We start from the raw sequence: 12,682 nt of genomic DNA on the forward strand, positions 1-12,682 counted from the left end.
CAAACATCCATACAAAAATTATCAAAGTAAAACTTATAATTTGATGAGAGAACATCACCACTGATCTATGAAATGCATGCAAGTTTCGTCATAAAAAATAACAGTATTATTACTATATTATTTTAACAAGAATTACATTAATATAGGTTTGTGTAAATTTAGAAAATGTATTAAGAATTGCTATTTTCATATCATTAGAAAGATAAAACATGTACACAAAAGTTTCACTGCTTGAAATTTATCAATTTAACTCTCATCAAACTATTAATTTAATATTTTAAAAATTCACTATTAGTTACATCTTTCTAGAATTTAAGATGGGAAGCAAATATTCCCAGCATTAATTATTTTATTTTAAAATTATTTATGTTGTGAATCATTAGAAAAAAATCTTTGCCAAGTGTAGTAGAACTAAATAAAATTTTCAGTCATGTTTGCAAATAATAAAAAATATAATTTTTTTATAGTAATCTCTTTAAAAGTGATTTAAATTAGTTGATAATTCAAAATCTTTTAGACAACGTATAAAAAGTAATCTTAGGCAAAAGAAATAATAATAACCAAAGTAAAGGACATAGTATTAAAAATAAGTAAAGAGTAAAAAAAATGAAGTATACCATAAAAAATTAAATATTTTGATTAGATTTTATTATTAGGATTAAAATGGTAATAGAAATTAATGATTTGATCTGTAGAAGGTGGCTGCTGGGTGAGGGAGAGAGATTTGACCACGTTTTCTCCTTCCCAGATACCACCGCCACCCGTGTTTCTCAACCCTATAAATACTTCCCACAATTCCCTGTCTCACACAACATTCACAAACACCACAAAACCACAACCTTTTCTAAGCAAAACAACAATGGAAACCCCAACCACACTCACCGCCGTCCTCCACCACGTCGCCGCCAAGTTTCCCTCCCACCGAGCGCTCTCTGTCGCCACCAAATTTGACCTCACCCACTCCCGCCTCCAACAACTGGTGGAATCCGCCGCCCAACGGTTGCTCGTCGCCGGAATCAAACCCGGCGACGTCGTCGCCCTCACCTTCCCCAACACCGTCGAGGTACGTTTCCCAATCCCTAAACTTTTGCACCGTTCTCTATTATATTACAAACTAACGTTTTCTTTTCCATTCGTTTCAGTATGTTATCATGTTTCTAGCCGTTATTCGAGTGCGAGCCACAGCCGCGCCGTTGAACGCGGCTTACACAGCCGAAGAGTTCGAGTTTTATTTATCCGACTCCGAATCCAAGCTTCTCCTAACATCCTTAGAAGGAAACGACTCAGCTCAAGCCGCAGCTTCAAAACTCAAAATAGCTCACGCCACGGCTTCGATAACCAAAGCCGAGAATAACGAAGCCGAGCTTAGTCTCTCGCTGAGTCAGTCCGACTCGGTTGATTCGATTGATTCGGTTGAGTCAGTGGTTAACGATCCCGATGACGTGGCGCTTTTCCTTCACACCTCCGGCACCACAAGCCGACCCAAGGGAGTGCCGCTCACCCAGCACAACCTGCTCTCTTCCGTACAGAACATTAAATCGGTGTACCGACTCACAGAGTCTGACTCGACGGTGATTGTGCTTCCGCTTTTTCATGTGCACGGTTTGATCGCGGGGTTGCTGAGTTCCCTCGTCTCCGGGGCGGCGGTGGCGCTGCCGGCGGCGGGGAGGTTCTCCGCCTCGACGTTCTGGAAAGACATGGTGAAGTACAGCGCCACGTGGTACACTGCGGTCCCCACTATACACCAGATTATACTGGACCGCCACGCGAACAACCCCGAACCGGTTTACCCGCGGCTCCGGTTCATCCGAAGTTGCAGCGCGTCGCTGGCACCGGCTATTTTGAGTAAACTCGAGGAGGCTTTCTGTGCGCCGGTATTGGAGGCTTATGCGATGACGGAAGCGTCGCATCTCATGGCTTCTAACCCTTTGCCGCAAGACGGGCCTCACAAGGCCGGGTCGGTTGGAAAGCCCGTGGGCCAGGAAATGGTTATTTTGGACCAAACGGGTCGGGTACAAGAGGCTGAAGTTAACGGAGAAGTCTGCATTCGTGGCCCCAATGTTACGAAGGGGTATAAAAATAACGTGGATGCTAATACGGCGGCGTTTCAGTTTGGTTGGTTCCACACCGGTGATGTTGGTTACTTGGATTCTGATGGGTATTTGCACCTCGTTGGTCGCATCAAGGAACTCATCAACCGTGGAGGTATATTAATATTTATATTTCTTTTTATTATTCAAAAACCGATTTATTCGTTTATATTTATAAATCACCAAAATATTATTTTGCTGGTGAATACGCAATTTTCTTTGGATGGGATTGCGAATATTCTGAATTGATGGAACTATGCGTTTTCAAAATTGGGTGCATTGAAAATTGTGAAGGAAAAGTTTAGGTTGAATACAGCGTAAGCTTAACCGTTGATTTTGGTGATTCAATATCTTCTAGAAATGTCTTTTGATGGTGTGTTATCGATGACGTGGGTTTGATTCTTGCTGAGTAATTTGTCTGGTGTAAACTGAAGAGACTTCTTAATAATTTTGCGCGTTACGTGGACAACTTGTCAATATTTAAATTGTTTGTGAGAATAATAATTATAGTATTCTCAGACGAAACTGTTTGTATATTCACTAAGGTTGAAGTGGGACTTTTTGTTTGGTATTAACAACTATTAGAGTTATGGTTTGTACGTCAAGAGAGTGTGATAGTGACGTTAATTAGGTTTCGATTTGGCAGTTATATCATGAAGGAAGTAGGTATAAACTGTCCATATCATGACACGAGGTTTAGTTCATTTGATTTATATATTAGGTCAAAAGCAGAGAACAGTATAAAAAGTTCTATGCTTTATTTTCATTTCATTTATTTAGCGTCACCCACACAAAAAATAAAGTTCATTTCAGGGTGTTCATTTTCAGAGTTTTTAATGAACTCCGTGATACATGGTAACTGATGAGAAGGGGTTTTAAATTTTAGGCGAAAAGATATCACCAATAGAAGTTGATGCTGTTCTGCTTTCACATCCGGACATTGCTCAAGCAGTTGCTTTCGGAGTGGCTGATGCCAAGTATGGTGAAGAGGTATGTCTCTTTCTCATTCATCCATTTTTAACTTTTATACACTCAACAGTTTTCTATCCTTAATTAACTTCATTTCTTTACAAAATAACTTCTTTGTTTTTAAATTTTATTCTCTATAACAATATCTATTATTTGTAAAGATAAGAAAGGGATTTGTCCAATTGGTGAACAGTGGTTAAGTATACTATAAATGTTGACATGGGAGTTATCTCTTCCCGCAAGTCAATACTGTTTTATACACCGTTCATTAAGAATAATCTTGTCATAAAAAAAGGTCATGCCCCACAAGAATAAACACTGGCCTACTTTTTTTACATTATTTATGATATTGCCATATCAGGTATTTTTCTAGTTCTTGCAATGGTTGGTACTGAAGGTCCACTCATAAGTGAGTAACACGTACGTGAAAGACAAACACAAACTGAGCCATTTATTTTTTATCACTTTCTGCCTTCAAAGGTCATACTCTAATCATGTTCGAACATTTTGTGGCGTACAAGAAAATCCTTCTAATCGAAAAAGAGTCCATTTTTATTTGATCACCTTCTGGAAAATGGAACACCACCATTTCAATACCACGTTACAGAAAATCACCTTTGTCCAAATCTGAAAAGTGTTTGTTGTATCAGTGACTAATTTAGTTTTTGAAAAGATTCAGCTACTTCTTAACCTTTTGATGTAATTCTAACTAGGAAAACAGGTTGTTCATAGCCGTAAAGTTTCTTTTCTCAGTGCCCTCTCCCTTGTCAGATAAATTGTTACGACCTTCATAGCTTTTCAATGTTATGAAGATTTCCTTAAAATGTCCAATATTTTATAATTAGTTAAAAGTGCTAAATAAATAAGCAAACTGGCTTTCTTTCTTTGTTTGTACTTTAGAGTTCAGAAATTTGTGGATTACTATATATCTCAAGTTTTGTTCACTGAAATTTGTGTTGATGATATATTGTTAACTTTTGATAGATATATTGTGCGATCATCCCAAGAGAAGGATCAAACGTTGACGAGGCAGAGGTGCTAAGATATAGCAAGAACAATCTTGCATCCTTCAAAGTTCCCAAAAAGGTCTTCATTACTGATTCTTTGCCCAAGACTGCCACCGGAAAGATTTTGCGTCGTTTTGTGGCAGAACACTTTGTCTCCCAAATTTGACTGACTTTAATCTCCCAAACTACATACCTGCTCGATACATAGATGGAGTCCGCAGACTCTGACAATAATTTGGCATCTTGGCATTAAAGAGGAGGGTATTTCTGCAAATGGTCTTTCATACTCTGAAATTTCACAATATATTTACAATTTTCAATGATTCGTCTGAAATGTTTACAATGTAATGTTTTTTATAGATATTGAATGCTTTCTCAATCCATTTTTGTCTACATTTCTAACTTCGTGGATCGTGAGAAGAGGGAAACTAATTAAGTAGTATCCAAAAAATAACAGTGTAGAATCCTACAACTAAAACAAAGCTCAAAAGGTGAATTGGCGTAACCTTAAGATGTAGACAAGAGTGCTACAAAGTGCAACAAATTGACAGGCCCATTGCATTGATGGTTTAGAGATAGGCAGAAAATAAGGAAAAAGAACTCAAACATAATACAAATCAATCATGAAATTAGGATGGCATAGGCTCTAACAAACTATACTCATTGTTGGCACCATGTAAAAATTACTTGATCAGCTGATAGCTGATGTTTGCTTATAAAGATGAGTTACACAGCTAAAAAAACAAGGAACTGAATGAAGCTGTCCGAATAAAAATCAACTGATAAAAATTGAATTCTTTTAATTCAGAAATCAATTGACAGAAAAGTATGTGTTTTTAACTGGTGTGAAACTGAGCATACAAAAATTGGTTGAATTAGTTCAGATTTAATTTGATAAAGATAAGAGAATATTTTTCACCTTTTTCTTACCTTCAAATGGTTCACAGGTGTTAAAAGCTTATCAAAGATAATGTCCCTTAAAAGTAGGAAGCAGTTTCCACTTTCTTTAAAATGCACATCAGTTGTCTTGTGGAAGGCAAACTTTGACACAATTCCTTTCTTGTTGTATTTTTCCACTCACCTTTTCCACTCACCTTTTCCACTCACCTACAGCATGTGCTTATTGAAGTAGCTTGGGAACCCATTTACTAAATCAAATTCCCTTCTTGAAACCAAATTGCTTGAATAGTTTGGGATCATGTTGAAATAGGAGTCGTTGCACCATTCCAATTAGTCTTTTTTTATGCAAAACGTTCACATGAAACTCTGAAAACTGAACTAGCAGTACATGTGAAACAATATGCCTGTTTAATGAGTGACTCTAAAGAACACATCCTTGATCCGAGCAATTGTTGTCATTTGTCAATAATTATTTTGGTCTCAGTGCTACTAATTTTCTGTACAATTGCAACAAACCAACTTTCCGTAATGCAACTATTATTAAAATGTAAACCTTTCACAGATGATCATATAAGATCCAAAACTATCAACAGGAGAAGAAAAACATTCCAATTATTTCCAGAATATCATCTAGGGCATAGACAACACTGGAACAAGGGGCTAAAACTACAATACCAACAACAAGGAGCAAATAGTCAAATAATAACAATTTGGAATGTATTAAATACGTTCTAGAAACTAATTCCAAAGATGGTCAATTTTGGAAAAAAATATTGCAAAAACAAGGAGAGGTGTACTTAAAATGTTGCAGACACAGACAGAAAATTTCCAATGTGAAAACCCCTACTACTTTCGAAAGCCAAGGTGTAACTAATGTAGTAATGTTGCTGGTTGAATCGAGTCGAGTTGCATCAAATCTAGAAAAATATTTGAAATGATGTTACTGAAAGAGTGACACTGGAGTGCTTGATCAATTTTGATTAATTCTTGTGAACAATGGAAGACTACCCTGTATGAAAATTCATACTTTTGGTAATTCTAATGTCCAAGTTGGAACACAATTGACATTTTTCTAAAAAGTGAACAAGGATTTAAAGAAAATAGATATTAAAGTTTTATAGAAACTCAAAAGAAATCAGAAGACACTGTCTATTGTGTTTTCATTTTTTCTATTTTACCTAGTAATATTTGTTTGTCCCTTGTGCTCTTCTATTTTTTCCTTTTCTTTCTAACTTCTTCTTTTGCTCTTTATTCCGGAGTCTCATTTTGTCTTGTTTATATGTGAAATGTTAAATTAAATTGAATTAAATTTAAAAAAACAGAGACAAAGTTAAAAATGCTTCATCCAAAACTAAATGTTCACAAAGTGATGGCCACAGAGAAAGAAAGTAGTATTCTGTACCATCTATAAATGCCTATGTGTATCTAGCCAAGCAATTGATACGCGGCTTCAAGTCTTTTCAACAAGAGTTCTATAATAAGTTCAACATGCACATTCTTTAGCTTTAACATCCACTAACAATTTAAATAACGCTATCATATTTGAAAATAAATCAAATACACTACTATATTATTAAATAGATATCAATTTTAGATAAAAAAATAAGTTGCTATATTAACTAAATTAGATAATATTTTAGAGACTAAAAAAATTATTGGTATCTAAATTAGTTTCTATTATTGATAAATAGTTTCTATATTGTTATCTAATTAACTATGAAGGTTTTACCTATCAATTATTTAGATTCTAAAATTGGTAGCTAAAATCTGGTAGATAATTAGAAATCAATTTAGAAACTATTTATAAATAATAAAAAATAATTTAGATACCAATAATTTTTTTAGTCTTCAAAATAGTATATAATTTAGTCAATATGATAATTAATTATTATTTTTTCTCTAAAATTGGTTTCTATTTAATAATTTTTTTTAGTGACAATTAAAAAATGATTTGAAAATTTGATCAACTAGGCAATTAACTTTCATGTTATATGATAATTTTATTTTTCATCATAGTAGATATTATACTAGCATAAGAGAAAATATTAAAGTTCAAACCACACAAGATCAAGAAAATGAAAATAGACATAACACCATGATCAACAAATGAACAAAAGACCGACTACAATCTAAAATTTCGAAATAAATCCACATGTCATACTCGTAAAAAACCACTTCACTCCATGCTAATCAATATCTTTTTCATTGTGTCCAAAATTATCAACTTTTGCATTGGAGTTGCAATTGATGGGTGGTGGTGGATCACATAGATTATTGCCAATAAAGTTGGAGTCATTAAAGGTTTGCAATTGAGTTCCTGTTGGATTTTTTCCCTTCAAATCATTATGGGACAAGTTTAGCATATTGAGAAAGCTCAATTTTGAAATAGTTGGAGGGATTTCATAGAAAGTTGATTCCTTGAGAAATCGGTGGACAACAATCATCCCATATTTCTTTGCTTTCTAATTTTTTTATATTAGAATTTAATGACTTAAACAAGAGGGGGAGGGGGGTGAATTGTTTTAGGGAAATTTTTCGCAAATAATGGATTGGAATCAAGATTTATGAAGAATTACAAAATAAGCAATCAACTCAACTAAGAACCAAAACAGTTTTAAACAGATTTCGGAAAAACAATCGGTTGTTTATACGTTTTAACTGATTGTTTATACCAGCAAAGTTAAGATCACACTACAAACAGTTTTATATGAGTAACAATTTTATATGAGTGAGAGAGAGAGAAAATCACACAAGCAATTATATTGGTCCACTCCTTACTAGAGCTACATCCAGTCCCCAGAAACCACTGGGTATTTCACTATGTAACCAACAACAAATTACAAACACCACACAACCTCAAAGAGGTGATCTTGACCACTCAAGAACACACACCTTCTTTAATTCACCACACACACAAAGTCAGAACACCCTTTGACCTTATAAAACCAACAGTTTACAGAATTACAACTTGAAAGACAATTACAAAAGAGACTAGAACAGATTACACCTGATACAGGAAATCACAGTTGATCCTAATCTACTTCTTAAACCAATGCAAAGCCAATGCAATCTTGCTATCTTGAATCAATCTTTCACAAAAGTGTTTTTGAATCTCTCTTTCTGTGTTTTTCAAATAGGGAGGTAATCTCGGATTTATAGCTCTCAAAATAGTCGTTTGAAGCAGTTAAACATGAGCCAAAACAGATTCAAATCACTGGAAACAGATTTAACAGATTTAAGAAAAGCTGTTAGGATTTTTCAAATATCAATCGATTGAATTTTCGAATCAACCGATTGATTTGGTTTGACAGTTAAATCAACCCAAGTTAAATCAGTTTGAAAACCTTTTAAACATACTAAGTTAAAAACAACCGATTAAATCGACAAAACAACAGGTTGTTTTTCACTTTGCTTTGAAAAACTCTTTTCTTTTAAAGCACAAATTGATTTAGATTTAAATTGATTAAGAGTGGATTTAACAAATTCTAAACACCCCATAACCCATCCCCATTAGCAGCCACACAATCTTCAAGCATCTTTCCTCGGATTTGGAGACATCAAAACTTCATTTTCAACATTTTATACATTATTAGATGCCATCTTAGAAAACTTCTCACACTTTAACTTTTTCTCATCTTATAAGATTTTTTTAATGAGTTAAGTTTAATTTGATATAGTCAATATTTTTTGCTGGACTATGCTAGACTCATTCATTCTATTGCTGAGGACAAATTGGTTTATGAGAAATTGAAGGATTGCCTATATGTCTCATTGATAGAGATGGTAATCATAACGCTAATATGAATGTGAAGGTTGAACTAAAAAAACCAAAGCCATAAGACTGCAACAAACAATTATCATTTGTTGGACTTCTTTAACTTTTGATGTTGAAAATTAGCCCCAACAACCTTTTAACTACTTCAAGTAATGTTGCAGGGTATGTTAGTACTTTTTTTCAACAAGAGAAAACAACTTCTTGAGATGGTTTTCTAGAAGTAGAGATATGAGTGAGTTCAATTCCATTTGGCAAACAACTTCACAATTCCAAGATTTCATAGGACCATGTTGAGGGTACTACAACTCTTCAATCTTATCCTTTGTTGTTAAAATAAAATAGAACATAATTTTTAGAAACTGATCAAATATGATTTGTCAAATGAATTTTCTAAAAAATATTAGAGAAATAATGCATCAATACTCCTTGGTAATTAGGAGTTCGGAATGTGTCTAAGTTAGAACAAGGGAGGGCAAAAAGTTGTGGAAAGTTTAGAAACTCCATAATCCAATGCAAGTGCCAACCTTTATTAAATTCATTCAAACAAATTTTATATTCATGTCGTGAATCTTCCTACATGCTATTATCAAGTGTGTTATAACTATCATTGTCATTTAGGTTAGGTGGATTGTCTTTATGGATCCTTTTATATATGTTGGAGCACTTATGTTGATTTTAGAGTAAACTAGATTTGTAGATTCAAAGATCATCTTGGTTGAGTTATTGCTAGCCTGCTATTTCACAATCTGAGCCTTTTTGTTTCATCAATCACCACATCATTATTTATTGCCACTTGTTTGTTCCTGCTAGAATTTGAAAATTTTATTATGATGGATTACCTTCTTATTTTTTTATCATTTATTACTTCTTAAATTAAAATAAATAGTTTCTCAAAACATATGAGAAGATGAATATTTTACCTATGAAGTAAGTGTGACTACTTGTTTTAGATATACAAAAGTAACTCTTAGAGTTCATTTTGTATTTAGTGAGTTTGTTGTGGTTATGAAACATTCTTTTCCTATAATATACAATATCTCCTTATTCCAATTTATTCTTCATTAACACTTTAACATGGTATCAATAGCCTAAACATTGTTTGAGCGATTGTGACCAAAACCAGAGAGTGAGAAAAACCACACACAAATCCTCCAAAACAAAATATGACCTCCATTTCATCTGAGAGCATAAATATTGTCGGATATAAAGGAATATGGTAGTATTCAAACTCCATTACTTCATAACCTAATAATAGAACAACTCAAAAGTCACATTGAAGAAATAGAAAAGAAAGGAAAATTAGTTACTATCATAGAAACAACCTTACATGATAGTACTTTAATCAAGATTATTACTTCGAAAACTGGCAAGATAGTTTTGGACCTGATTACATCCTCCTGTAGGATGATAACCAATATGTATCATTAGCTCTTATCTATTATCAAGTTTCCTTTTAAACTGATATAGCACACACTTAAAATAAATTGATTCAAATTTTTTTGAGATGACCAAGACCAAGCTTGCGCCTTGTCCAAGATCTTCCCTTTTAGTTTCTTAGTGGGTGATATATTTAGAACATGTTCAACCATAAAAATTCCATTCCTCCACAGATAACTTGGTAAACCTTTGCTCCTCTACATATGATAAGTGCCGGTAATATTTCATATTAAAATATAGATACTTATGAATTTTTATTGATAAAATAACTATAATTCAATCCCTAATTTATGAATTAAAACCCTTTTACATGTATTGTGATTATAATATGAATAAGAATGATTTATTTCCAAATTTGTGTTAATTTCAGGATTCTAGGGGAAAATGGAGATGAAAGGGCTAACGAAGAATATACAAGATGAAAAGGGGAAGTTGGAACATTGAAAACTCGATCAAAAGTCAACCAAGCAAGATCACTCTAGAGGAACTCACCCAAGACTTGCCCATACGAGTTCACTGCAGAGAAGTTGGACTTTTTCTCGTCAAACTCACCCAAGCAAGTAATAACTCGCCTAGGCGAGAAGTCACTTAGCCCAAACTCAATTAGGTTAAATATGAGGTGTGAGACATAACCCTATATATCATTTGGAGAATAGAGAGAGATATAAAACCCTAGAGGAGGCAATCGTCCAGGAAAAACACCCTGAATCTTCTTTTCTTGCTTTCCATGCTTGTAATGGCCAACATGAGTGACTAATTCTTCCCTTTGGGATTGGAAGTAATATGTTCAAACTCTTATGTATTGAGGTGATATTTATCTATAATATTCAGTTATTGATTAATGATTGATATTATCATTTTATTCTCAAAGATTGAATTATTCATGATTTTGATCCTTATATTTAACTGGAAAGTACTTCTAACCATCTTACCTAAATTATAATGTTTAACATATTTGAATATTAGAAATAGATTTGAAATGTTAATTGTTGTATAACATTTGTTTGTAATGAGAAGGAGTTTTTATAAATGTGGGAGGAATTGATATTATGAGACTCTCTTAATAATTTTTATGCAAGGAATCAATATGAATGATTTTTATATGTGTATCAATATCTATCAAGATTGAATATTATATTCTTTTGAAAAATAAAGACGAATGAGAAGGACGAATCCCAATCCCAATTAAAGAATCTGAATTTCGTTAAAACAATTTGCAACATATTCTTGATCATTTATTGAAAGCAACTCATATTACCTTCTTAAAGTCTGTAACATGACTTTCTTTGTCTTGTCAAGATCACCATAGGTCTTAATTAAAATATCTCACACTTGATTTGTTGTAGTGACAATGTATATTTTCCCAAAAGTAGTAGCATCAACACATTGATGAATGAATAATTCTACCTTACTATCATATTATTCAATTGAACACACCTCGGAGGTCGATGGATCGACCTTGATCTTGATACTAATTGATTAGAAATCACAAACACAATTAAAAAGAAAGAAATTATAGAAAAATAATGTTCTATATTATTTTCAAATGTACATCCTTGCACTCTTAATTAAAGATAACTTATATTAATTAACTAAGATACTAATTTTCTAACAAACTTTTATGAATTACAATTTCTAACACTATTTTAATTTTCAACTCCTAGTTGCATTAATGTTTTTTTTTGTCTTATGCATCTGAGACAAAAAAAAGACTAGGCTATTGGTGTGATTAATTACTTATAATATTATTAAAAAAAATTATGTGTATACAATTTTATGTATTGAACTATAATCAACTTATTAAACCAATATATTAATAATAATTTACTATATTGGTCACATCATATCTAATGAGACTATTTTAAAGTTATGGATATATACACTTGTGTGCATAGATCCATTGTTAACAATGCCTATAATACAAATCTTTCCCATTATATATAGAACTCATTCCTAAATATTGAAACATAATATTAAGCTAAGTAACTAATTAAATATTCCACTTTAAATGAGAAATTTTTAATCAAAAGTATAAACTATTTCAATTTTAATCCGTGTGATCTAATATTTTTCAATATAGTGTTACAACTAACTGATTTTACATCTTTATAAAAAAAATCAAAGAAGAAAGAAATGGTCTAAAAACTTATCAACCTAAAGCAATACAATGTTAATCAAATCAAATTTGATTTTAAATTATGCTAACCATTACCACCACATATATAATATTAACCTAAGTCTTTGATTAAATATATGGCTTTAAGTCTTTTCAACAAGAGTTCTATGTAGTGAAAATTAAATCCACATTGTCCAATTTTTGTAATAAAAGATTACAATTTGTTGATCTTGCTTTTGTGAAAAAATTAACAAGGTTTTATCTATAATAAGTTCAACATGTGATTCTTTAGCATCAACATCCATTAACAAAATTTACATAATGCTCTCAAATTTGTTTAAAAATATATACATAAATGACCCTAAAATATGATCAACCAACAAATACA

General features: G+C 32.7%; 1 protein-coding gene across 1 annotated transcript; it reads left to right on the forward strand.

Annotated features, from left to right (window-relative positions):
• Nucleotides 1-678: 678 nt before the first annotated feature.
• LOC137837626 (oxalate--CoA ligase) lies at nucleotides 679-4,449 on the forward strand. The gene is made up of 4 exons (XM_068646696.2): nucleotides 679-1,063; nucleotides 1,143-2,205; nucleotides 2,977-3,080; nucleotides 4,044-4,449. The coding sequence occupies exons 1-4, from the start codon at nucleotides 860-862 to the stop codon at nucleotides 4,230-4,232; spliced, it is 1,560 nt and encodes a 519-aa protein (XP_068502797.2). The 5' UTR covers nucleotides 679-859; the 3' UTR covers nucleotides 4,233-4,449.
• Nucleotides 4,450-12,682: the final 8,233 nt, after the last annotated feature.

Source organism: Phaseolus vulgaris, chromosome 4 (genome assembly GCF_051622355.1).
Source record: "Phaseolus vulgaris cultivar YP4 chromosome 4, ASM5162235v1, whole genome shotgun sequence".
NCBI classification, from domain to species: Eukaryota; Viridiplantae; Streptophyta; class Magnoliopsida; order Fabales; family Fabaceae; genus Phaseolus; species Phaseolus vulgaris.

Bases quoted from the DNA above. Each gene is read 5' to 3' on its own strand.
- LOC137837626 (XM_068646696.2), top strand. From the start codon at position 860: ATGGAAACCCCAACCACACTCACCGCCGTCCTCCACCACGTCGCCGCC. The intron at 1,064-1,142 runs GTACGTTTCCCA...CATTCGTTTCAG, and splicing joins CCTTCCCCAACACCGTCGAG to TATGTTATCATGTTTCTAGC. The intron at 2,206-2,976 runs GTATATTAATAT...TTTAAATTTTAG, and splicing joins GGAACTCATCAACCGTGGAG to GCGAAAAGATATCACCAATA.